The sequence below is a fragment of the Hemiscyllium ocellatum genome, chromosome 11, assembly GCF_020745735.1.
Source record: "Hemiscyllium ocellatum isolate sHemOce1 chromosome 11, sHemOce1.pat.X.cur, whole genome shotgun sequence".
Taxonomy (NCBI): domain Eukaryota; kingdom Metazoa; phylum Chordata; class Chondrichthyes; order Orectolobiformes; family Hemiscylliidae; genus Hemiscyllium; species Hemiscyllium ocellatum.
The window spans coordinates 98433396-98461298 of NC_083411.1; the positions used below are offsets into that span (position 1 = coordinate 98433396).

General features: G+C 42.2%; 1 protein-coding gene across 1 annotated transcript in view; it reads left to right on the plus strand.

Moving 5' to 3' along the window:
- The first annotated feature begins 2827 nt into the window (after positions 1 to 2827).
- The window catches only part of gcna (germ cell nuclear acidic peptidase), a 37481-nt gene continuing 12405 nt past the window's right edge, over positions 2828 to 27903 (plus strand). Inside the window, exons 1-5 of the mRNA XM_060832291.1 lie at positions 2828 to 2970; positions 14474 to 14580; positions 16972 to 17254; positions 19444 to 19525; positions 21281 to 21330. Of these exons, the coding sequence (XP_060688274.1) occupies positions 14491 to 14580; positions 16972 to 17254; positions 19444 to 19525; positions 21281 to 21330 (505 nt within the window). The 5' untranslated portion in view covers positions 2828 to 2970; positions 14474 to 14490. The remainder of the gene's footprint in view (positions 2971 to 14473; positions 14581 to 16971; positions 17255 to 19443; positions 19526 to 21280; positions 21331 to 27903) is intronic.

A 27903-nucleotide genomic window follows, 5' to 3' on the forward strand; every position in this document is an offset into this window, starting at 1 on the left:
ACTATGCTGTGTTGTAAATAATGCATATTGTGGAAGCCAACTGCAGCCTGACTATTTTACAGAATACCTATGATCTGTTCCCAGAAATAAGATTCCATTGCCTGCCACTTCAAAACAACACCATGAACTCTAGTCAACACCTCTGTCTCAGGCTGGCTGCAGTGAAGATTAATACCAGCTGGGAGAGGAGCACCTCATTTTCCATTTGGGAACTCTGCAGCCTTCTGGTCTCTAAGAGTTTGAGTGTTGAATACCTTTTCTTATGTCTTTACTTCAACTCACCCAACCAGGCCTTGCCATCACATGAGGTGTGTGTGACAGCACCTTATCGGTCAGCTGTTAATAGCCCCTGTTAGCAACTATTCTTTATTCCAGGCTGCCCTCCACCTGTTTACTATGCCCCTTCCACCCCATCTTCTGCATAAATGGCAACCTTCTCCTAGCTACCATCAGCTTTGAAGAAAGATCATTGGACCTGAAAGGTTAACTCAGCAGGGCTGGCAGCATCTGTGGAGAGAAAGCAGAATTTTTCTTGCAATTTCTGTTTGGATTAGGAATGGATAGCGCTGTTGTTAATTCCAAGAGACTGATAGTATACTGAGAAAAAAATTACTTTAAGTGGTTCTAATACGAAAGGAATGAATGTGTGAGAGCGCCTCAGCAGGTTTGAGAACATCTGCACAGTCACACGGTTTTAAAGTAGCAATATTTACCTTCAGTTATTCTTCTGGTGATCAAACTTTTTTTTTTATTTTTGCAACTGACATGCCAAGTAGCTGAAATAAGCTTCAGGGTTATGAAATATTTAGAATTTCCACAACTTCGATCCATTGTCATAGAGGGGCTAACTTTGTTTTCTAAAATCTATTCCTTGGCTCAAGGACACTCTATCCTTGATTTGCAGTTGCCTTTCCACCCCCCCCCCCCCCCCCCCCCCCCCCCTTACTTTTGAAATGACCTAATTGTAACTGAAATATCTCATCTCTTTGACAATTTCGAAATAAAAGGTAAAATTAAGAGTCATTGGTCTTTTTGTGTACCCTGGTTGTTTAACCATCTGTTGTCCTTTAGAAGTAGATGCATTTGTGGCTCATTTAGAGCTTTTGATTCTAGATGCTAATAAAAATATTTTTAGAAATTATTTTGAAGATATAACCTCCTGCTGCAAGGTTGGATTTAAATCTGAACTTTCTGTAGCTGGAGCATGAACTGACAATGCCGCACTGCCTTTTTGGATTCTAACTACAACAGTGCGTGCGCCCAATTCCAGAACTACCAAGTCTGTCATACACCAAGGGCCATTTTGCCCAGGCACAGGTGATGGGGGAGATTAGGCCTTCTTTTTCTACTCTCTTCCTACTGCACACTCCTTGGCATGTAACTCCCTGATTCATTCAAATGCACATCTCCTTTCTCTACCCTGTTCCTACTGCACACTACTTGACCTATAACTCCCTGATTCATTCAAATGCACATTTGTAGCTTTAAGTAGTGTAGAGTGTGTATTTGTTTAAATATGTGTAAACATCTGAAGTCGGTGGCTCTTAAATTTCTCTCTTCCGGCCTATAGTTGGCGATATTGCCATAAGCGACCTTTTTCACTTACCTTCTGTACCAAGGCAGGCTTCAACTCAATCAGGATTGCAGGATTGTGGTCTGGGCTGGATTAACTGAGCTAAGTGGGCTTAATTGTATAAAAATAATCTGTTTGGATATGTTATGGCACCACTGCATCTGAACAACACCCTTCTCATTCTACATGCTGCATCGGACCTTCAATGCATATTGTAATAGACTTCTGAACCCACCAATATGCACTAGAACTCGGTCTACGCGCAATGCCCCACGCCAGTACTCAATAGGAAGTGGCGTCGAACACAAAGCTTGAGCCCATGCCTCAGCAAATTCCTTGATCCCCAACAAGTGAGCCAGTTGAATAGATAGGAGTATTTAATTGCATTCTGGTTGAGATGTTTAAATACTGACCTGCTCAACAATGTTATAATATAGCTTTGGAGTACGTGCAACTGAAACCAAAGTCTCCAGTTCAGATGTAGGGATATAATCTGAGGCATACAGGTTTACATGCAGTCTTCATCTGCCTTGTGTTAACTTACAGTTTTCTTAAGTGGATAACATAAGCAGATGGCTTCACATCGAAACTATTTAAATCTGGGTGACTGCAGTTTAAACTCAAATTTGTATGACAGATCTGTTTCCGTCCTGCATGATTTTATGACAAGATATTCATTGTCACGCATAATCAATTTTCTCGCAAAACAACCATGGTAAAATTATTGCTATCAATAAAAGGACTAATAATAGATTTGGTAGTCATGCATTTAAACAAGCTTTCCTAAGTAATGTAACAAATGTTCTCAATGAATAAAACAGTCATCTTTCAGTCAAAGCGGGTTAAACAGATGCTGAATTTTACAATTCAGAAGCAGAATTTGAAACTTGGCAAAAACACTAATTCTGAACATTGTATAATAAAATTAAAGCTCGCACAACACCAGGTTGATGTGGAAGGGCTGGCTGTCGAGCAGCATGCTGACCCAGAAGCTGTTGTGTGATTGTACAATGAGCTGTTTCACTACCTCTCCAGTGAGCTGTCCATCAGTAACTGTCACCACACACGGCCTTCTCCATGACCACCAGCCTCATCACTTGTCCTCGGTTCGGAAGGGCTGCTGGCTCCACTGACCGATCACCATGACAACCCGCTCTGGTCACTCTCCACCCACCGCCAGTTGCGAAACCGGTCACGTGTTTGAAGTGGGCGGGGTTAAAAGCGACACATGCGCAGACGTGGACCCCCGACACGCCACTGTCTGGCGCCAGAATTCAAAAGTCGACCTTTGACCCGATTGTTCCCCCCTCCCCGTGTCTCGAGGAGGAACTGACCTGATGTTTATCGTTGGTCGGTTCTGTTAAGGTTCAGGGGCCGGGGAAACAAAGTCCCGCCGGGTGAGTCGTTCGACCTTCGGGTACTGGTGAGCGATTGGGTCCGGGTCGGGGTCGGGGTCTGGATCTGGGTCTGGATTGGGTCGGGTCGGGGTCTGGTCAGGGTCAGGGTCTGGGTCGGGATCTGGGTCGAGGTCTGGTCAGGGTCAGGGTCAGGGTCTGGATTGGGTCGGGTCGGGGTCTGGGTCGGGTCTGAGAAAGAAGTGAAACTATCATGGTATTCAAACAGATGAAAGACTGAACAGACGATCAAGGTATAATTTCAGTTATATCACACTGTAAACTTTTGCTATGAATTCTGTGCCTTACAATTGTGTCCTCCACAACCTCCTGATGAAGGAGCATCGCTCTGAAAGCTAGTGCTTCCAATTAAACCTGTTGGACTATAACCTGGTGTTGTGATTTTTAGCTGAAAATGTGTTGCTGGAAAAGCGCAGCAGGTCAGGCAGCATCCAAGGAGCAGGAGATTCGACGTTTCGGGCATAAGCCCTTCATCAGGAATGGGGGACTCACTGAAATCCTTGTAGAGGCAGGAAGAGAGCTTCTTCAAGGAAGGCATCCTTGCAAGAGGATTCGCAGTAGGTTAAAATCTTCGAGGAGAAAGTGAGGTCTGCAGATGCTGGAGATTAGAGCTGAAAATGTGTTGCTGGAAAAGCGCAGCAGGTCAGGCAGCATCCAAGGAACAGGAGATTCGACGTTTCGGGCATAAGCCCTTCATCAGGATTTTTAACTTAGTACACCCCAGTTCAACACCGGCATCTCCAAATCTTGGAAAATTTGGCACAGACGGATGTTTCTGCAGCCAGCAGTGAGAAATCAGAATGGTGTATTGTCTCCCTGGTGCCACATCAGGGATAACTCTGAGAATATTCTGCATTTTCTTAAGGGAGATTGGGACTAGCAGGAGGTCATTTACATGCAAAAGGAAGTCCTTGAAGTAGTAATCTCTGGATTACTATCGATGCTATGAGCTAGTGAATGTAAGAATGGGAGCAGAGAGCAAATGAATGCGTGCCTGAGGAGCTGGTGCAAGGGAGAAGGGTTTGTGTTTTTGAATCATAGATCACTTCTTCCCCAGAAGAGATTCCAATTGTTGGAGAAATTAGCCCAATAGAGCAGAGATTACAAAACACAGATCGAAGTGAAATTAACACAGCGATATCAAGGAAGAGAAATTGACTAAGCTGAAATAGCACAGACAGTCTGTCCAGGTAGCCAAAACACACCCCTGAGCAGAGAAGCAAGTCAGGTTTTATAGGAATCTTGTACAATGATGAGAATTAAAAATAGGAAAAATACAATGTATGTGATAATTAAGTAATCCAGTTACGATGGTGGTAACTACTTTACAGTTATAAGAATAATATCCTGGGGGGATCCAAGATGGCGGCAACCCAGCAAGTCTGAGTCTACAGTGCTCCTCCCAAGACTTGGGCAAAGTGGGTTACCCACCCCCACCACACTTACCAAATCATTTAAAATAGCTGTTTAATTAGTTGCTTAGTATTAAATTTAAACAATCTAATCTTCAGTAAAAATGACTAAAGGGAAGGGAGCCGGCAGCTCTCAGCAAGCAGGAGCCCCTCCCCCAGCCTCTCCAGCAGCAGCAGAGGCGTCCGTAGCCGCCCTGGGGGACTTATCTACTGTGGCGAGCCTCGTGGACATTATCTCCAAACTGGATGTGAAGATCGACGCTTTTATTGCAGAGTCCTGAAGCCGATGGGACTCGCTCTTGGCCGCACTGGAAAAGCACGACCGAGACATTAAAGAAATCGAACACCGAGTCGGAGGGGTGGAGCTAAAGGCTATGACCTCTGAAACTACTGCACAATCGACCGTGGATCGGGTCCGGACTCTCGAACAGTGAATCCGGACCTTAGACAACCACATTGGTGCCCTCGAGAATCGATGTCGTCGAAAAAATATTTGTTTGCTGTGCCTTCTTGAATGGGAAGAAGAAGGCCAGCTTATAGCATTTCTCAAACAGTCGCTTCCACAGCTTTTAAATCTGGAGGCTAGATCAGGCCAGGTAAGGGTGGAATGGGCCTACCGGGTGGCAATACGTGGGCCCATCTCGAACCAGCGTCCCCGCCCGGTCCTGTTCCAGCTGCAGAGCTGTAGGGAGAGGCAAATACTCCGAGAAGCCTCTAGAAATCTTGGAAAAGATTCCCAAGCCATGATCTATAAAAGATCCAAGATCATGTTATTCCAGGACTTTTCCCCAGCTCTGGTCTGAAAGAGGAAGGCATTTGATGAGGCGAAGAAGTGTTTAAGGAACTTAAATATTCAGTATTCGCTACGCTACGCTTTAACCATGAAGGATCCGTGTTTACTTCAGATCGCCGGAAAAGGCTAAGGAATTTTTGGACTCTCTCAAATTAATTTGAAGAGATAATGGATGTTGGTTTGCCTTCTTTTCTTCCCCCCCCCCCACCCCTTTCTTTTTTTTACCTGACTGTTTCATATTATCTTGGGTGGGTGGGGAGAGGGATTTATTTATTTGTTCTCTACTTAACGATTTCCCCCCGGGTTTTTTAAATTATTCTATAATATATATATTGGTGGGGGGAGGTGGTTACCTTATTCTATTTTACCTCTATCTCTAGGAGCGGGATTGTTTTCCCTTGTTGTTTTGTATTATTATATTTAATTATTACTTGTTGAGGTTGTAATTTTATAGTTATATATTTTTATACATGGTATTAATGTTACCAAATATATCCAGGTGTTGGTGTGGGTGGTGGGGTAGGGGGTAGGGTGCTCACTGTTAACTCTAGCTCTGTAGTATATTTGAATTCTCCTCATCCTATTGAGGAACGCCTGGGTCAAGGGTGGGGCACTGGTTGGGACGGGATACGATGGACCTTTGGAAAGGAAGTGATACCCCCTGGGAACAAGGGGGAAAATCTCCATTTAAATACGTTTTATTTTTTTATTATTTAGAAATAGTTTTTATTATACTGTTGTGAGTGTATTAGAAAGCCTTTATTTTTGTGAATTTTATATGCTCTATGCTCAGGATGTTCTGGATAGGGTTTCCCCTCCCAAGGGGTCTCGGATTTGCCTGGAAGATTATGGTTGATTAGTCGGTTAAGTGGCGCACCTGGAATGTCAAGGGGAGTAATTCGCCAGTCAAAAGGAAGAAAATATTATCAAATCTCAAGAAAGAAAATGTTGATATAGCTCTCCTACAGTAGACGCACCTGTTGGATAAAGCGCACTTGAAATTACGACAGGGTGGATTTGATCAGGCCTTTTTTTCTTCTTTAACTCAAAAAGCAGGGGAGTTGTTATTCTTATTCGGAAGAATTTCCCTTTCAAAATCCTAAATCAGATGAAAGACGAATCTGGACATTATATTCTGATTAAAGATAAATGGAGAGGAATATGGGATTTTAAATTTGTACTGCCAGCCCCCCCCGGGCACACCCCTTTAAATTTATAATGGAACCCTTCTCAAAATTGATGGCTCTTGGTGCCCGTCATACAATTATAGAGGGAGACTTTAATTGTATTATGGATCTGGAAATAAATAGAATTCCCAAGAGTACTGCAGACTATCTCCCAGATCTAGACAATTGGTGGATCTGAACAAAGAATTAGGATTAGTAGATGTGTCTCCATCCACAGAGCAGAGATTTTTCTTTTTACTCCAATCCACACAAATGTCATGCCAGAATTGATATGTTTTTTGTCCCCTTGATTTTTTAAAAAATTCCATATCATCCTGTAAAATAGGCAGTATAGCAATTTCTGATCACACTGCTGTGCATTTGGAAATCAAGGCGAGGAACAATGGGACATCCCCTTGGCATTGGCGTATGGGCCCCGTCCTGATGAAAGACAGTAAATTTGTAAAGTACTTCTCTTAAGAATTTAAACTTTTTTAGAACTTAATTTAGGTACTGCTAGCAACCCATCAGTGATGTGGGAGACCTTACGCGTGAGGTTTGATCAGTTCATACTCAGCGATCCAAAAAAAATTAAAGGGAGAATAACAGCGTCTGCTCGAAGCTCACTTAAAAGCAGCTGAAACAGCATATGCTGATAGACCTTCTATTATCAAATTGCAAAGGATTACGGCTCTTAGGACAGCTCCAAATACCATGCTTACCCAAACGGCTAAGAGGCAAATATTATTTGTAAAACAAAGGTTATATGAATTTGGCGACAAACCGGGTAGATACTTTGCATTTCTTGCAAAGAAAAAAAAGGCCCTTCAAATGATCATGTCTATCAAGGAAAGTACGGGTATTTTCACTCATGATCATAAAAGGATTAATGCAATCTTTAGAATATTTTATTCTGATTTATACAAATCGCAGGATTGTGAAGACAGGATTAGGAGGATGTAATCATTTTTTAAAAATTTGACCTTTCCGGACCTAACTCTGAAACAGGAATCGGTCTGAAATGCTCCCCTAACAATCCAAGAAATACTTGATGCAATCAGGCAACTTCAGAGCGGTAAGGCACCTGGCCCAGATGGTTTTCAAGCTGAAATCTATAAAGAATTTACAGGAATATTGGCTGGTCCACTTATGGACATGTATAACTACGCATACAGTCAGGGCTGTCTCCCGCCTTCGTTGAAAGAGGTGAATATTTCTCTTATCCTTAAAGGAAAGGATCCAGAAGATTGTGCGTCATACAGACCAATATCCTTGCTAAATGTAGATATTAAACTCCTTTCTAAAACTTTAGCATTGAGACTAGAAAGGGTATTGCCACATATCATAAAGGAGGATCAGACAGGGTTTAATAAGGGCTGTAGATCATCCAATAATATTAAAAGGGTTTTGAATATGATTCAAGCCTGCCATCAGGGAAAGATACCAGCTGTAGTAGTCTCATTAGATGCGGAAAAGGCATTCGACAGGGTTGAATGGTCATATTTATTTTACACATTGGAAATGTGTTTACCAAATGGGTCTCAACCCAAAGCAGTTGTGGTTACCAATGGATTAGGTTCGGATAGCTTCAGTGTGGGTAGGGGCTGCCGTCAGGGACGTCCTCTCTCGCCATTGTTATTTACGTGAATAATTGAACCACTAGCAGAAGCTATACAGGCTGATCCCAATATAACAGCCCCTAGGATTGGTACAGGTAAACATAAAATTACCCTTTATGCAGATGATGTTCTTCTATTCCTCAGTAATCCTCTGAGGTCCGTACCTCACTTAATCCAAGTTATTAATACATTTACCGCATTCTCAGGCTATAAAATTAATTTCTCAAAATTGGAGGCTATGCCAATGGGTGGCCTTGCTATGATACCCCACTTAGTGGACGGATCCCACTTGGCCTTTCGGTGGTCCCTGGAGGGTTTATTATATTTAGGCATTTTTATTACCCCAGTATTTGGTCAGTTATACAAGGCTAACTTTGTGCATTTACTGGAAAGAAGAATATCCTGATTGTAGATAAGATGTTGCATTGGCAGCATTGATCAGTCTTTAATGGCATCAGGAGATTCCAACTGTCTTCGAGGATAGGTGAGAATGTCCCTTTCCTTGGCAGTAAGATATTTCCATTGTTTCTCTCCTGTGAGCGAGGTATTCTAGTGCCTCTCAGTCTGATCTGTTCTTTATGTGGCTTTGGTATCATTGGGGTACGAGTCTGCTCTTAAGGCTTTGGGACAGCTGTGTTGATCGGGTCCAGGAAGCTTATTGTTTTTGTCTTGGGAAGTGTATTCCCTGGTCTGTGAGTGACTATGATCATGTCTGGTTTCTCATGTCAACCTGTTTGGTCAATGTTGAGGCATTCTGGGTATTTCTTGTATGGTTTAGACAGGCTTGGTTTCCTGTGTTCTCTGTGACCATGCTGTGGGCAGGCAGGATGGCAGGTCTGTTCCCATGCCTGTCCAAAAAAGAAGGATTGCACCTGAATTGGAAGGGAACTGATATACTGGCAGGAAATTTGCTATAGCAAATTTAAACTAGTAAGGTTGGGGGTGAGATCCAGGGTGAAAATGAGGAAAGAGAGCAGTTGGAGACTGATACAGTTGGGAAAAGCAGAAAGTCAAACAGTCAGGGCAGGCAGGAACAAAGCAGAGAATGGGATAAGACTGATAAATTAAACTGCATTTATTTCAATGCAAGAGGTCTAACAGGGAAAGCAGATGAACTCAGGGCATGGTTAGGAACATGGGACTGAGATATCATAGCAATTACAGAGATGTGGCTCAGGGATGGACAGGACTGTCAACTTAATGTTCCAACATACAAATGCAATAGGAAGTGGGGGGGGCAAGAGAGGAGGGGTTGTGGTGTTTTTGATGAGGGACAGCATTATGGCTGTACTTAGGGAGGATCTTCAGGGAAGTTATTTGAGTGGAACTGAGAAATAAGAAAGAGATGATCACTTTATTGGGTTTGTACGATAAATCCTCCAATAGTCAGCAACAAATTGAGAAACAAATGTGTCAGGAGATCTGTTATCTATAAGAATAATTGGGTGGTTATGGTAGGGGGTTATAACTTTCCAAACCTAGACAAGGACTGCCACAGTGTTTTGGGTTTAGATGAAGAGACATTGTTAAGTGTGTACAAGAAAATTTTCTGATTCAGTATTTGAATGTACCAACTAGAGAAGCTGCAAAAATTGACCTGCTCTTGGCAAATAGTGCAAGTGACTGAGGTGTCCGTGGGGGAGTTCCTCGGGGCCAGTGACCATCATTGCATTAGTTTTAAAACACAGTAGTCCCTCCGGACCCGAGGGGGATATGTCCCAAGGCCTACCACGGAAGTCCGAAACTGCATTCATTTAAACAGGAAATTTACCTTTCTGGCAGATCCTTGGTTCCTGGTTCTGGAATGTCCCCTGAAATATGTTTGAGTGGAAGTAAACTGTGGGTGACTAAAACCGTCGAAAAGGATTCTGCAGATACGGCGGTCGCCCTGTTGTGATGGAAGAGGATAGACCAAATCTGAACGTTGAAGTTCTAAATTGGAGGAAGGCTAATTTTGACGGTATTAGGCAAAAGCTTTCAAAAGTCGGTGGGTGCATATGACTGTTGATAAATGGCTGGCTGGAAAATTGAAAGCCTTCACAAATTAGATAACAAGAGTCCAAAGACAGCATGTTCCTTTTTGGGTGAAAGGCAGGGCTGGTCATTGTAGGGAATGCTGGACTCGAGAAATTGAGATTTTGGCTTAAAAAAAAGGAAGCATCTGTCGGGTATAGACAACAGAGATTGAGTGAATCCTTCGAATGGAAACGCAGTAGGAGTATACTTAAAAGGGAAATCAGGAGGGCGAAAAAGGGACATGAGGTAGCTTAGACAAGTAAGGGTTAAGGAGGAACCGAAGGGAGTTTATAAATACATTAACAGAACGGTAACTGGGGAGTGAGCCTATGTGCAGAACCGCAGGAGATGGCGGAGATATCAAACAAGTAATTTGCATCAGTGTTTACTGTGGAGAAGGACCTGAAAGATACAGAATCTGGGGAAATAGATGGTGACATCTTGAAATATGTCTATCTTACAGAGGGGGATGTGATGTGTGTCTTAAAATGCATAAAGGTGGATAAATCCCCAGGACCTGATCAGGTGTATCCTAGAACTCTGTAGGAAACTAGGGAAGTGATTGCTAGGCCCCTCATTGAGATATTCAGATCATCGATAGTCACACATGAGGCCCGAGAAGACTGGAGGTTGGCTAATGCGGTGCCACTATTTAAGAAAGGTGGCAAAGAAAAGCCAGGGAATTGTAGACCCATGAGTCTGACATTGATGGTGGGCAAGTTGTTGAGGGAATCCTGAAGACAGGATTTACGTGTATTTGGATAGTCAAGGACTGATTAGGGATAATCAGCATGGTTTTGTGTGCAAGAAACGGGCGGCACGGTGGCACAGTGGTTAGCACTGCCGCCTCACAGCGCCTGAGACCCGAGTTCGATTCCCGAATCAGGCGACAGACTGTGTGGAGTTTGCACGTTCTCCCCGTGTCTGCGTGGGTTTCCTCCGGGTGCTCCGGTTTCCTCCCACAGTCCAAAGATGTGCGGGTCAGGTGAATTGGCCATGCTAAATTGCCCGTAGTGTTAGGTAAGGGGTAAATGTAGGGGTATGGGTGGGTTGCGCTTCGGCGGGTCGGTGTGGACTTGTTGGGCCGAAGGGCCTGTTTCCACACTGTAAGTCTAATCTAAAAAAATCATGTCTCACTAACTTGATCAAGTTTTTTGAATAAGCAACAAAGAGGAGTGATGACGGCACAGTGGTGGGTGTGATCTCTATGGACTTCAGTCAGCTGTTCGACAAAGTTCTTCATGATAGACTGATTAGCAAAGTTAGATCACATGGAATACAGGGAGAACTAGCCATTTGGATACAGAACTGAGTTGAAGGTGGAAGACAGAGGGTGGTGGTGTTTGTGAGGGGTTGCTTTTCAGACTGGAGGCCTGTAACCAGCTTTATCCCACAAGGGTTGGTGTTGGGTCCACTACTTTTCGTCATTTATGCAAATGATTTGGATGTGAACACAGCAGGTATAGTTCGCAAGTTTGCAGATGACACCAAAATTGGGGGTGTTGTAGACAGCAAAGTGAACTACCTCCGAGTACAACAGGATATTGATGAAATGGGCCAATGGGTCGAGGAGGGACAGATGGAGTTTAATTTAGAAAAGGCAAATCGGGACAGGACATGCACTTAATGGTAAGATGTTGGTGAATAGAGAGACCTTGAAGTGCAGGTTCTTAGTTCCTTGGAAGTGGAGTCTCAGATAGATAGGATAGTGAAGATGGTGTTTAGTGTGCTTTTCTTTCTTGGCCAGAACATTGAGTATAGGAGTTGGGAGGTCATGTTGTGGCTGTACAAGACATTGGTTAGGCTGCTTTTGGAATATTGTGTGCAATCCTGGTCCCCCTCCTATTGGAAGGTTGTCGTGAAATTTGAAAGGGTTCAGAAAAGATTTACAAGGATGTTTCCAAGGTTGTAGTGTTTGAGCTATATGGAGAAGCTGAATAGGCTGGGGCTGTCTTCCCTGGAGGGTGGCAGGCTGTGGGGTCAGCTTATAGAGGTTTATAAAATCATGAGGAGCATGGATTGGGTAAAGGTCTTTTCCCAGGGGTGGGGGGAATCCAGAACTAGAGGGTATAGGTTTAGGGTCAGAGGGCAAAGATTTAAAAAGGACCTAAAGGGCAACTTTTTCACACAAAGGAGGTTGTATGTTTGGAATGAGCTGTCAGAGAAGTGTTGGAGGCTAGTACAATTCCACCATTTGAAAAGCCATCTGGCTATATGGATATAGGAATAAGAAAGTTTACAGGGATATGGGCCAAGTGTTGGCAAATGTGACTTGGATTAATTTAGGATATCTGGTTGGCATGGATGAGTTAGCCCATAGGGTTTGTTTCTGTGCTGTATCTCTCTATGACTGTATAACTCAGTGTTCAGTCCAAAAGACTATAAAGTGCCTAGTCAGTTTGCGCTGTGATTCACTGAAACACTGCAGCATGCCGAGGATGGACACGTGGGCATGCGAGTAGGATGCTGTGCTAAAATGACCAGCTTCATGAAGGTCAGGGTCATGCTTGCGCACAGACCGGAGGTCATCCCCAAAACGGTCATCCAATCTGTGTTTGGTTTCTCCAGTTTCAAGTAGGCCAATTTGGACGCAGTGAATACAATATGTAAGATTGGAGAAGGTACAAGTAAAATGCTGCTTCACCTGGAAAGACTGTCTGGGCCCTTGGTTGGTGAGCAGAGAGGAGGTGAAGGAGCAGGTGTTGTACCTTCTGTGGTTACATGGGGAGGGGCAGGAAGGGATGTTGGTGGTTGTGGAATGGACGGTGGTGTCCCAGCGGGAATGATCCTTGTGAAATGCAAACAGGGTGAGTGAGAGGAAAATGTTATTAGTGGTGGCATTCTGCTGGGGTTATCTGAAATTGTGGATTTTTCAACGTGGAGGCTATTGACTTGAGAAATGACAAGGGAAACCTGATCACACTGTTGTGAGTCATAAGAAAGGGCAAGGGTGGAAGCATGGGTGATAGGTCAGATATGGTTGAGGCCTTTGTCAACCACAATGGGTGGAAAACCATAGATATTTAAAGAAGCAAGCCATGTCAGCAGCGCCTGTTTTGGAAGGTGACATCATCTGAACAGAGTCGACTTGGGTGAAGGGACTGGGAAAATCGGGTGGACTCCTTGCAGGTTGCGGGGTTTGACGAGTTGTAGTGAAGGTTCCTTTGGGAGTTAGCGACATTTTTGTGGATGGTGGTGGACAATTTATTCTTCCAAAATGGAGACAGAAGTTAAGGAAGGGAAGTGTCAGAAATGGACGATGTGAAGATTAGAGGGGTGGCAATTGGAGGCAAAATGAACAAAATCCTGGCAGGAGCAGAAGCGACACAGAACCCGTTGTCGATGTAGCAAAAAGAGTTGTGGGAGGGGTCCAGTGTAAGACTAGAACTAGGATTCTTCCACATAGCCCATAAAGATGAAGGCATTACTGGGTGCCCATAGCCACTCCTTTGCCTTGGCAGAAGTGAGATGAATTAAGGGAGATTCAGTAAGAGAATAAGTTCCTCCTGGCTGAGGAGAGTGGTGGTGGATGGTCAAAGAAGAAGCCAAGAGGTCTCAGACCATCCTGTTGGGGGATGACGGTGTAGAGGGATTAGGCATTCATGGTGAATAGAAGGCAGTTATGGCCAGGGAATCGGCAATTGTCAATATGGTGGAGGGCATCAGTGAAATGATGGTTGTATGTGGGCAGGGTCAGGACAAGTGGAGAGAGGATGGAGTCAAGGTAGGAGAAAATGAGCTTAGTGGGAAAGGAACAGGCTGCTATGATGGGCTCACTGGGGTTTGCTGTCTCTCCAGGGATGTTGTCTGATCCTCTGTGATCTCTAGTATTTCTTCAGTACACTTCAGCATCTGCAGTAATTTGCTCCTTTTTAAGTCTCGTGGCTATTCAGTGAAGAATAGTAGGCAGCCGGAGCAAGCTAATCATCCTGCTTTTGTACTGATCTTTGTCTCACCTTCATTGAGCTGTATCTTTCCCCTCTACTTGCAGAGTTCTGCGATCGTTTGCTATTACCCAGTATCAGCTGTGATGGCATTTACCTGAAATCCGTGGAGAGTGATGTCTGTTTCTTTCTTATATTATTTGTTCTGTCAGTTGTCTAGATTGTGCACAGTTATGCGTTTTATTCCCATTGATTTGGAATAGTTAATAATCTGCCTAGTTTTCTTATGTTTACAGGTCCAACTGCTTATTGCCTCCCAGAATGTGATGTTGCTGATTACTTTGGCAAATGTATGAGCGTTTAGCATTTGTTTCAGAGTTTCAAGTGCTGTAAATATAGAGTATATCAATATTGGGCAACCTGAGCCATTTGAATGCATGTGTCAGTTTTCCTGGAAGTAACTTGTGATTTCTGTGAGAATGATTGTTTTGTCTTTGTTTGTGATCTGCATTTTTTCAAATGAACATAGCATTTGTGTGACTTTGTGCTGGACTGGTTTGTGCTTTTTTTTAACTAAGTAGAAATGGTTTTGCAGGTGATTATTGGACCAGTATGGATGAAGAAACACGCAGCCTGTTCCAGCGCGTAGCTGGTCGACTTGGTTGGACAGAACATGGTGATTTGAATGCCATTGAAGCACAGGTGAAGATGATCCTATGTCCAAGGATAGAATTGCATTTAAAATTAATTCTGTATCCCTCACGTATGGCAACTGAAATAAATATTTATATTGCAAGCCCTACGCAACTTCCCATGCAATACTGAAGGTATAGCACCTGCCCGTTTACCTCCTCCTAAACATACCTTTCAGGCAAAGCAGCACTTTGTCTGCACTTCTCACAATCTAGTCCACTGCATTCGCTGCTCACAATGTGGTCTCCTCTACTTTTGGGAAACAAAGTGTAGACTGGGTGACTTTTGCACAATATCTACATTCTGCCCGCCAAAAAGACCCTGAGCTTCCAGTTGCCTGTCACTTTAACGCATTACCCTGTTCCCTGGCCAGCACCTCTGTCTCAGGCGTCAGTGCTCCAGCGAAGCTCAGTGCAAGCTGGAAGAACAGTATCTCATTTTCTGCTTGGGGACCCTACTGCCCTCTGGACTCAATATCGAGTTCACTAATTTTAAGGCCTGAACTCTCCCATGTCTTAGCCTTCTACAACAAATGCCAGGCCTTGTTATTACATAGTCTGCCATTACACACTACCCATTGTTAGCCACTAACAGTGCCCGTTAATAGCTATTCATCCTCCCAGCCAGATTGTTATTGACTTCTTTGTCTGTCCAACTGTTGTTCTCTCTCTTTGGGCTCTATCCCTAACTATTGTTTACTCCTTATTCCCCACCCTCACCTTATCTTCAACATATAAACCTACATTTTTCTAGCTGAGGAAGGGTCAACAGACCTGAAATGTTAACTTTGATTTCTCTTCTCAGATGCTGCCAGACTCACTGAGCCTTTCCAGCAACTTCTGTTTTTGTAACAATGATGTTAGTTATTGAAGATTATTACCTTTTTTGTACACAAGATAACATAAGCTGTTTAGAGGTGTATCTGTTTGGACAGCAGCTTGGTTAATTTGAACAGTACAATTCAGTATTCTTTACCTCGTCTGCATTGTTTCACTTCTCCCTGCCCCACCACTGCTTAACCTGAATATTTCTGCTAGGGATGTATCTGGAGAAAGTAAGATGAAATTCTCATAGGACTTGTTTCGGTCCATTAAAACCAAGCTTTTGGTCATTGCTCCTCATAATTTATATTGATAATGTTAAGTTACCAACTATCTCTTCCTTCAACATATTCTATGTTTAGATATTAAAGGCGTCAAGGGGTGTTTGGAGGAAGTATCTAACATGCTTCCACTATCAGCTGTGACACATTGGATGGCAGAACAAGCTTGAAAGACTGAATGACCTACTCCTGCTCCTAGTTACTATGTGTCTCACTTTTCTTAACATTTTATAGTGTCTTAGGTTCATTGTCCTATCTTAAAAGCATTGGATCAGTGCAAGCTGATAACTGATATACCCAAGTTTCACAGTTGCTATGCATTAACGTAAAGATACATCTTTCTTTGCCGACTCTTACCTAGACTCATCTAGTCATGCCCATGGGAACTGACATAATTTTAGATGTTCCATAATTTCGTCAGTGGAACTTTGTTCTGTACTGTTGTTGTGGAAATCAAATCGACTCGACTCAAATGCTAGCGGGAGCAAAGAAAAAGATTATTTGTAACCTCTGCAGGGGACCCCATACATTGGCAAGACACCTCCATGTAAGGGGCGCCTGATAGCTTTCACATATTCCCTGTATACTATAATTTGCTTCTCCTTATCAACACCTCAAGGCCAGGAGCCTGGAACATTCGAGTTCCTTCCCATATATGGAGTTGTTTTTCTCATTCCTTGACTGTTGATATGGTAGTTTACTGGCCATGTAAGTTCTGCTGATAGATTTAACTTTACATTTTTTTCTGTCTGTCTGCAATGCTTACCCTCTGTAAAGTCAGGCCCTTACTACTTTGTTTTCCCATGCTTTTATGGATTTCACAATAAATGTTACTTTTCCACTACAACTGTTTTTTGTACTTGCAAATAGACCTTTCGGTCCAAGTTGCCCTTGCTAACCAGATATCCTAAACTAATCAAATTCCTTTTGACAGTATTTCACGCACATCCCTGTAAACCCTTCCTATTAATGTATCCATCCAAATGCCTTTCAAATGTTGCAATCATACCAGCCTCCTCCACTTCTTCTGGCAGCTCATTCCATACACTGACCACCGTCTGTGTGGAAAAAGTAGCTCCTTGTGTCCATTTTCAATCTTTTCCCTCTCACCTTAAACCTGTGCCCTATGGTTCTGGACTCCCCTACCCTGGGGAAAAGATCTTGGCTATTCACTCTGTCCATGCCCCTTGTGATTTTGTAAACTTCTATAAGGTCACCCCTCAGCCTCTTGATGCTTGTGTTTTAATCTTGTCATTGTAGAACTGAATATACTTCTGGATTGTTTTACCATTTTTCAGCTTCAAGAAAGAATCACAAAATCCTTGCAAAGTAATCTTAAAGATACCACAACAAATCTGGAGTCAGAATCAGGGGAGAGTCCAAATAACTATGATTCGTGTGTATGCAAACTGTTATTGTCCAGTTCTGAGGACGAGGCTGAATCACGGCCAGAGATTACTCCGGAAAGCAGGCAAGAAGGACCTGATGATTGTGCATGGACAAAGAAAACGTGTGAGAAGCCACAGAGTCACCATGGAGCCATAGTAATCTCAGATTCCAGTGATAGTGATTTAGAGACATGTAAGCAGCAGGTGTACTTCAATATTACTTTTTGCTTTAATCATATTGCCAGTATTAAAATTATTGTATTTGGCACGCACAACCCTGAAAAGTCTGCCCATGTACAGCAAGTATTTGTCGCAAATGATTTGATCTGCATTGAACAAACTGAATGTAGAATTCAGTGTATCTGCCACAGATACACTTCTGGGTTCTTTCTGTTTTTGAAGGTTGGGAACTTGGTGAAATAATCAATGAACTCAAGTATCAGTCTTCATGGTGGAAGACACCTGTAGCATACCAGAACTTCAACACAGGCAGAGCTGTGTGTCGTGTCCATCACTAAGGAGAAGGTGCTGGAAAAGCTGAAAGTTCTGAAGGTGGATAAATTACCCAGACCAGATGAACTACACCTCAGAATTCTGAAGGAGATAGCTGAGGAGATTGTGAGGGCATTGGTGGTGATCTTTCAGGAATCACTGGAGTGAAGGAGCGTCCCAGTGGACGAGAAAATGGCTAATGTAATAGGCCTGTTTAAGGAGGGAGACAGGTAGAAAATTATACGCTGATGAGCCTGCTTTTATCAAGATTTTAGAGTTCATTGTTAAAGAGATTGTGGGCTACTTGGAAGTGCATGGTAAAATATGGCTGAGTCAGCTTGGTTTTGTCAAGGAGAAGTCATGCCTGACAAATCTGGTAAATTCTTTGAGGAGATAACAAGCAAGTTAGACAAAGCAGAGCCAGTGGACGTGATTTATTTGCATTTTCAGTAGGCCTTTGAGAAGGTACTACACTGGAGGCTGGTAAATAAGGTAAAAGCCCATGGCACCAAGGCATGGCATGGTTAGAAGATAGGTTGACTAGAGGAAGGCAGAGAGCAGGGATAAAGGAGTTCTTTTCAGAATGACTGACATCTGATGACTAGTGTCGAGCCCCATAGGAGTCAATTTTGGGGCCACGGCTATTCACAATCTGGCTGAGGGAACTGAGAGCATTGTTGCTCAGTTGGTAAATTACATTAAGAGAAGTGGAGGGACGGGTAGTGTTGAGGTGGGAGGCTGCAAAGGACTTGGATAGGCTTGGAGAGTGGGCAAAGAAGTGGCAGATGGAATACAATGTAGGAAAGTATGAGGTTATGCACTTTGGTTTGAATAATAGCAATATGAACTATTTTCTAAATGGAGAAAGCTTTGGAAATCCAAAGCTCAAAGTGATTTTGAACCCTGAATGAGGACTCCTTAAGGTTAACATGCAGATTCAGTTGGCAGTTAGGAAGACAAATGCAATGTTAGCATTTGTTTTGAAATGACTGGGTTACGAGAGCAATGATATACTACTGAGACTGTATAAGGATCTGGTCAGATGGCATGTGGAATATTGAGAATAGTTTTGGACCCTGCATCTAAGGAAGGTATATGCTGGCGTTGGAGGGAAACCAGAGGAGGATTTAAAGAATGATCCCAGGGATGAAGGGCTTGTCATGTGAGGAGCAGTTGAGGACTTTGGGTCTGTACTCAATGGAGTTTTGAAGGATTTGGGGGGGATCTGAAAGAGTGGATGTGGACAAGATGTTTCTCTTGGCAGGAAAAACCAGGACCTGACTTCAGAGAGAAGAGATGTCCATTTAGAAATGAGAGGAGGACAAATTTATGTAGCTAGAAGGTAGTGAATCTCTTGAACTCATTGCCACAGAAGGCTGTGAGGGCAAGTCATTGAGTGCATGTAAGACAGACAGTCCTTCATTAGTAAAGGGATCATTGATTATGAGAAGAGGCAAGAGAATGGGTTTGAGAAACATATCAGCCATGATTGAAAGGTGGGGCAAACTCTGGGCAGAATGGCCTAATTCTACTCCTATCCCATTTGGTCTTTATGCTTTTTGTTCCGTAGATTTTGTTCTCTTTAAAATAGTTGTCTTATTTGAGTTTAGTTTGTACACTGCATCAAGTATTCTTAAAGTTTACGTACAGCCTACAGATGCCAAAATGTTTCTTTGCTTTTATTTATGCCCTTGTTTCTCTCTTTATGCACACCATCCCAAAAATGCATAAATTGAAAACCAACTTGCAGGACTCTGTTTCTTTAAATTTGTTCAATAGATCATTCCACTGAGATGCACTGTACATTTAAAGGAGTGTTTCTGGATTTGTTTGTTTCATTTTAACATTGTTTGAAGTTTCTAATCCAAGATATTCACTCTATTTTTACAGGCGTTCTCTCTAATGTCGTCCAAAAGAAGGCATTAAACTCAGACTTTAAAGCAAGAAGGACCTTAAAGACCACGAATAGAAGGTGTGGGTATAGTTGAAATACTGTAGGGATGTCGCAGTCTCTTGTTTCAATAAATCCTGATCGAAGTCATCTGGAGAGATTTTTCCATCATGTATAGATTGTTTAAGCGACATGCCATTTTTCAAATATATTGATTATTAACCTATCCAAGACTATGCCGGAACTCAAGTATGTGCTCAAGTGATTTTTGAATTTCAAGCTACTGATGTTAGATTTTTCATATGTAGAAGTAGTTCACATGTCTGGATTAGAGTCCTTAGTCATGGCAACTTTTCGAAAGAACCTGAACTCTGTTAAAATAGACAGTATTTACAGAAGATCCGATGTTTATGCTCAAAATTATAAAGAGCTTGGTAAAATGGGATAAGAGTATTTCAATACGTCATTAATGTAGTAACCATAGCATAAAAAAATTTAAGATAATTAAAAATGTTAAGATATATTTTAGATCATTCTACATCTAAATATGGTGTAAGTAGAATCCATAATATCAGCTGTCAATATCTTGAACAGAAACTTCACTGAAATCAGACATATACACAATGCTTGAGAATTCTGATGAATAACCTGTCTCCCCAATACCTGCAGCTCTAATAACACTGAAGAAGCTTGCCATTATCCAGAACCAAATATCCTCCTTGACTGATACTCTATCTACCACATTGAACATCCAATTCCTTCATCACTGATGCACAAAAGCAGTAGTATAAGCCATCTATAAGATGCACTGTAGTAATTATTCACCATGACTCCTATGACAATGTTTTCTAAACTGAAATCTCTATCTCTGAGAAGGATAAATAGCAGGTGCACGGAAATACTCACAACAGAAAGTTTCACACTAAGTCATACACTCCTGTCTTGGACTATTTTCATGTTCTTTCTCTTGTATGATCAAGATCCTGGAACACTCTTTCTAACAGCGCTACAGTCGTCTCTACACCCAAAGGAGTGCAGTGGTTCATGAAAGCAGTTCACCACCAGTTTCTCCAGAGGAACAAATGCTGGCCTCGTCAGTACTGCCCACGTTCGTTGAGTTAATAGTTTTAAAAAATGTTTTAAAGGGGAAATTGATGCAGATGTTGGAAACAATTGGCAGTGTAGGTAAATATCTGATTATTTCAATAGCGAAGATAGTTTTAAAACTATCTATCACTGTCTATATGGTTTGTTTCATGATCAAAATACATCTCAGTGCATTTGAGCCAATGGTGTGCTTTTGGAGTATAATCACCGTTTATTGTTCAGATGGGGCAGCCATTAAGCACGCCCAGATGTTTCAAACTGCAATGCAATAACAGCCAGGTGATCTGTTTTCTTTTGATGTTTACTTGAGATATAATTGAGCAGGTTAATGGGGATGTATTGGAGTCATAGAGATGTACAGCAGAAAAACAGACCGTTCAGTCCAACTGATCCAAGCCAACCAGATATCCTAACGATCTGCAGTCTCCTGGTGCAGTATATCCTCCTCCTCTCTCTTCTCTTCTCTCATCTCCCCACTGTGGACCATCAATAAGCCAGGGTGTCAAACCTGAACTCGATGGAGAATGCAGGAGAGTATGCTAAGAGCAGCACCAGGCATACCTAAAAATCCTGCTCTTTTAAATAGTGTGACAGGATCATTGGTCCCACTGAAAGGACAGAAGGGACCTTTGCTTCCGGTCTGTACTGAAAAGCAGCCTGTATGCATTATTGTTCTATAAATAGAAGTCATTGTCATGATAAACTTTGTTCATATTTTGCCTGTATCAGATTATCTGAACCAAACACAGATTCCAGTGGTGATGAAGATTATGAAAAATGTGAGTACCATCTTAAATGTGTGCCTGTGTTTAAGTTTTACTTTCGACTTCAACAAACTCGACTTTAGAGGTTCAAAATTTGTCACCCTGTAGTTGTATTGAACACATCAAGATAACTGCATGATTAATTATTTGTACAATATAAAAACAGCTTCAACAGAATACCTTAATCAACCTTCAGAACACCAGAATGAATTGGTAAGACTACTAATATGCATGTTTACTGAGCAGTTCTGTATTAGGGCTATATTGCTGTGAATTGGACCAGCAGAGGCTTTGTTGCTGGAAGACCTTGCACCTGTGTGCAGCCTGCACAATGTTTTGCTCATGAATCACCTGTTTGATGCTTCTTGGGGGAGGAGGAGAAGGGTCTTGATAACTGTGGGGTGGGGGAGGAGCATGGAGTTAGAAGGATGATTGATGAAATAGTGGAGTCAGTGTTCAGCCTGAGGGAGCGGAAGGACTAGAGCTGTGGATTTGGATTCAGTGAGTTTGGAATGGAACACAAGATGTGGATGGGATTTGTAGCATTGGTGTCTGGCTTCATCAGTTTGAAGAACATAGAAAATAGGACCAAGAGTAAGCAATTCAGCCATTCGTCATTCATTATTATCATGGCTAATCATCCGATACAATACTCTATATGCATTCTCTACAAAAGAGGGAGGAGTGGCATTGCTGGTCAGGGATGATATCATGGCTGTGTTAAAAGAGGACACTATGGAGGGCTTGAGTAGTGAGGTATTAAGGGTGGAGCTGAGAAATAAGAAGGGTGCAGTTACATTGTTGGGGCTGTATTACAGACCTCCCAACAGTGAGCGTGAAGTAGAAAAACAAATAGGAAAACAGATTATGGAAAGATGTAGAGGCAATAGGATAGCAGTGATGGTAGATTTGAATTTTCCCAACATTGACTGGGATACACCTTTAGTGTCAGAGGTCTGGATGGGGCAGAATTTGTAAGAAGTGTCCAGGAGAGTTTTCTAGAGCAGGATGTCAATAGCCCGACAAGGGAAGGGACCAGATTGGACCTGGTGTTGGGGAATGAGCCAGGCCAGGTGGTTGAAGTTGCAGTGGGGGATGTCTTTGGGAACAGTGACCACAAGTTTGTAAGTTTTCAAATAATTGTAGACAAAGGTGAGAGTGGTCCTAAGGGAAGAGTACTAAACTGGGCCAAGGCCGATTATATCAACATTTGGTAAGAGCTGGGAAATGTGGATTGGACGCAGCTATTTGAAGGGAAGTCCACATTTGATATGTGAGAGGCTTTCAAAGATAGTGCAGGACAGGCATGTCCCGTTGTAAGCAAAGGATAGGAAACGCAAGATTCGTGAACTGTGGATGACAAGAATAATCATACGACTAGCCAAGAGGAAAAGGGAAGCGTACATAAGACCCAGGTAGTTAAGAACAGAACAGGCCCTGGAGGAATATCGGAAGAAGAGAACCAGTCTTAAACAAGGAATCAAGCGGGCTAAAAGGGAACATGAAGTAGCTTCAGCAAGCAGAATTAAAAAGAATCCTAAAGTATTTTATTCTTATATAAAAAGCAAGCGGGTAACTAGAGAAAGGATTGGTCCATGAAAGGATATAGAAGGAAGGCTGTGTGTTGAACCTGAGAGAATGGATGAGATTTGGAATGATTACTTTGCGTCAGTGTTCACCTGAGGAGAGGAACATGATTAATGTTGAGATCAGCATAGAAGGTTGATAACTCTGGATCACGTTGACGTAAGTAGGGAAGGTGTGTTGGGTATCTATCCCAGGGAACTGAGGGAGACAAGAGAAGAAATAGCTGGGGCCCCGACAGATACCTTTTGTGGCATCCTTATACACAGGTGAGGTGTCGGAGATCTGGAGGGTTGCTTGTGTTGTCCCCCTGTACAAGAAGGGTAATAGGGATATTCCGGGTAACTACAGACCAGTGAACCTGACGTCAGTGGAGGGAAAGTTGCTGGAGAAGATACTGTGGGATAAAATCTATTTATATTTTGAAAAGAATGGGCTTATCAGTGATGGACAACATGGTTTTGTGCGGGGGAGATCGTGCCTTACCAATTTAATAGAGTTCTTTGAGGAAGTGACCAGGTTGATGGATGAAGGAAGGGCTGTAAGTGTCATTTACATGGACTTTGGTAAGACATTTAATAAGGTTCCCCATGGTAAACTAATAGAGAAAGTGAAGTCATATGGTGTGCAGGGTGGATAAAGAACTGGTTCAGCATGAAATAAGAGTAGTAGTTGAAGGAAGTTTCTTGAAATGGAGAAAGGTGACCAGTGGTGTTCCACAGGGATCAATGCTGTGTCCACTGTTTGTGATATACATAAATGATCTGGAAGAGGGCACTGTTGGTATGATCAGCACGTTTGCAGATGAAACGAAGGTTGGTGGAGTAGCAAAAAGCATAGGGGACTGTCAAAGAATACAGGAGCGAACTATATACTGTAAACAGAGAAGAGTCTTGGGAAAAGTTGATGAGCAGAGAGATCTGGGAGTTCAGGTCTATTGTACCTTGAAGGTTGCTGCACAGGTGGATAGAGTGGTCAAGAAGGCATAAGGATGGGGTATTGAGTATAAGAGCTGGCAGGTCATGTTAAAATTGTACACGATATTGGTTCGGCTGCACTTAGAATACTGTGTACAGTTCTTGTTGCCACATTACCAAAAGGATGTGGATGCTTTGACGGGGTGCAGAGAAAATTTACAAGGATGTTGCTTGGTATGGAAGGTGCTAGCTGTAAAGAGAGGTTGAGTAGGTTCGGATTGTTTCCAGTAGAAAAAAGGAGATTGAAGGGGGAATCTGTTTGAGGTTTACAAAGTCATGAAGGGTATAGACAGGGTTGATAGAGATTAGCTTTTTCCCAGGGTGAGGGATTCAATAACGAGGGTCACGCTTTCAAGGTGAGAGGTGAAAAGTTTAAGGAGGATACACTCAGCAAGTACTTTACACAGAGGGTAATTCCAGGCACCTACCCTGGAATGTGTTCCCGTAGAGGTAGTAGAGGCAGGTACAGTAGATTCATTTAAGATGCGTCTGGACTGATGCACGAGTAGGTGGGGAGCAGAGGGATACAGATGCTTAGGAATTGGGTGACAGATTTAGACAGTACATTTGGATCGGCTCAGGCTTGGAGGGCCGAAGGGCCTGTTCCTGGGCTGTAAATTTTCTTTGTTCTTTTGTTCTCTGCTTTGCCCCCCCCCCATTGCCTTTTAACCCTTTGTTCCAAGTACTATATATAACTCCTTAAAATCATATGTTTTGGCCTTGGATTGTTTTCTGAGGTAGTGAATTCATTCCTCACCTTTCACTGAGTGAAGAAAATTTTCTTTTATCTCTGTTATAAATGAGATTCCTGGGATTTGAAACATTATTCCTGAATCTACCCTGCCTGGTCTTGTTGAATTTTGCTGATTTCTGTAATAACCTCCTCTCCCCTGCATTCTTCTGAACTCGAGCAAATTTAATCCTATCTTCAACCTTTATTCCATCATTGGTCACACCATCCCAGACGTCAGTATGGTAAACAGTTGCTGCAGACCTCCTTTTTCAAGAACACCGTTTCTTAGATAAGGAGATCAAAACTGTGCACAATAATCCAAGTGTGATCTCACCAAGCCCTTGTATAATTGCAGGAAGACATCCCTGCTCCTGTACTTGAATCCTTTAGTTACAAAGGCAAAATTTCATTTGCCTTTATTGCCTTCTGCATCTGTGTGACAAGTTTGAGGACACTTAGGTCTCTTGAACCTTCTCCTCTCAATTTATAGCTATTCCTTGATTTGCCTTCCTGTTTTTGCTAATGAAGTATATAACCTTCCGTTTATCCACATTATACTTAATTTGCCATGCACTTACCCACTCCCTCAATTTGTCTAAACCATAATGAAGCATCTCTGCATCCTCCTCACAGTTCATCTTCCCACCCAGCTTTGTGAATTCTGAAAATTTGAATAGAGTACATTTAATTCCGTCATGTAAATAATTAAAATGTATTGTGAATTCCTAGCACTGATCCCTGTGATACCCCACTTGTCAGTGACTGCCAGTCAGGGGAAAGATAACATTTATTCCAACTCCTCGTTTTTCATTTGCCAACCAGTTTTTCATCCATCTCTATACACTGACTTGTCTATAATTCTCTCTGGTAACTTTTTTTAAATAGAGGGGTTACATTAGCTATCCTTTCAATCAGGAGGTACTGTTCCAGAGTGTGTTGAACATTAGGTGACCATTGATGCAACCACCATTTCTAGGGTCAGTTCCTTAAGTACTCTGGGACATAGGTTTATAATTCCCGAGGACTTGATAACCTTCGACCCTAGCAATTTCTCGAACGTCTTTCCTCTAGTAGTAATGATTTCACCCCTCTTTAACCCCTGTATTCCCCATCATTTCTGCTGTGTCTTGTGTGTCCTCCTTTGTTAACAAACGTATGTGTTTTATTGGTCAGCCATTTCTTTGTTCCCATTATACATTCCCTGGTTTCTGACTGTAAGGGGTGTACTCTTCTCTTTGCATACCTTTTAGAAATTTTTACAGTCAGTTTTTTTTTAATATTCCCTGCAAGCTAACACAGTTTCACTATTTTTCCCCTTTCTTAATCAATATCTTTGTCCTCCTTTGAATTCTAAACTGTTTTCATTCCTCCGGTATGTTGGTTTTGTTCCTAATTTAAATCTGTTTTTTTTTTAAATCAGAATGTCTGTTGACATCTTTGTTGCTTGTTTCAACAAATTGCTGTCAACCCAAGCACTTTCAAAGGAAAGATTAGGATCCATCTGCCAATACTGGTGATGATTTTATCCTTCGTGATACAGACCTAATCAGAGAGCTCATTTTTGGTATGAGTCAGTTTTGTTGGAAAACATTTTTTTTTTAAATTGCAAACTCTTTAAAAGTAGGCATGTTATTTTATTGAGAAGTCCTTTTATTTGAAGGATAATATCAAGATGAAAATGAATGGGCGAGAAGATCGGATCAAGAGGGAATGTTTACATCAAATCTTTTCCAGCATTTTAACTCTACTTAATAGGATTGTCAGCTCTTCAATTTAGATTAATCTCCAGAATGTCACGAGTAAGGCCAGGAGAAAAATTGTCAGTCTGTTATAGAAAATCATTATTTTTCATTTCATTTGTTTATTAGTCACAAAAATATTGAAGGGATTGATTGAAGGCTGTTTAATTTTTTTTATTCATCGCTAAAGTATGGGTGTTATATGTTAATGTTTATGCCCATTGGTAATTGTTGTTGGGAGGGTTAGCTTCCTCCTTGAGGTTAGTAAATTCAATTAGGATGGGCTTTTCCTGACTGTGGCCTGCAACCACATGGGATAAATGTGGAATTGAACAGCTTCCTCATGTCCCCTCTCCCCACATTATCCCAGTCCCAAGCCTCCAACTGGGCACCACTTTCCAGACCTGTCTATCACTCCCCCTTCTGACCTACCACCTTCTCCCTCACCTTCATCCACCTATCGCTTTCTCAGCTCCTCCTCCCACCACCCCTCTCCCGCTTATCTCTCAGCCCCGACCCACAAGCCTCATTCCTGATCAAAGACTTATGCCCGAAACATCGATTCTCCTGCTCTTCGGATGCTGCCTGCCCTGCTGTGCTTTTCCAGCAGCACGCTCTCAACTTTAAAATCTATGACCCAGTCATTGATTCGTTCATCAAGGGATATGTTTCTTTGGAGACATCAAGTCTCACTGACACCATCTCTATTTGACTCTCATTGGGTAGGGACAGCACTCTGTTAAATATAGAGCAAAGCTCACTCTACTCTTAAAAAGTAGTTTCCTCGACTCTTTGGAATTCAAAATAAAGTTCCTTTGACTCTTTTCAAACAAAAATGCATTCCCTTCACTATCCCCAGCAAATACTTTTGGGATTGGGGCAACAAGGGATTGAAATACAACATGAAATTTCCTCGACTCGTTTGAACTGAAAATAAAGTTCTTTCGACGTCACTCCCAGCAAATGCACTTGAGGTAGGGACAACAGGGACAAAGGGTTAAAATACAGACTAACCTTTCATCTACTCATTTGAACTCTAGTAAACTTAGTCATCTCAGCTTTGTCCCTATGAAACACCATGATAAGATGCATGTTTAGATGATTCCATTGGTCAGAGAATCTGAAAATACGATATTTCAGGATAAGGACCAATCTTATTAGAAGGAAATAAGAAACAATGAGACTGGAGGGCTGTGTGTCTTTGGTGTTCTCTACTGGAGGATGTGAATGTTCCATCCCTTCAGGCAGTTTGAGTTGACAAATGTTTGGCATCTCAGGGAATCCAGGGATATGGGGAAGTGTGCAGGAAAGTGTGGCTATTATTCAGGATCAACCACAATTGTATTGAATGATGTTGCGGTTTTGAAGGACCATTAATCTATTCTGTTCTGATTTCTTGTGTAGTCTAATATTTCATCAATTTGAAGTGATCTGACAGTATTTGCATTTCATAAATGGATCAAAAGTGCTATAATTACAAGTTGTGTCACAGAATTTTCATCCTTTTATTACCTTCTTTCAAATTAGCATTAGCTTTCTTGTCATGGGCACTTAA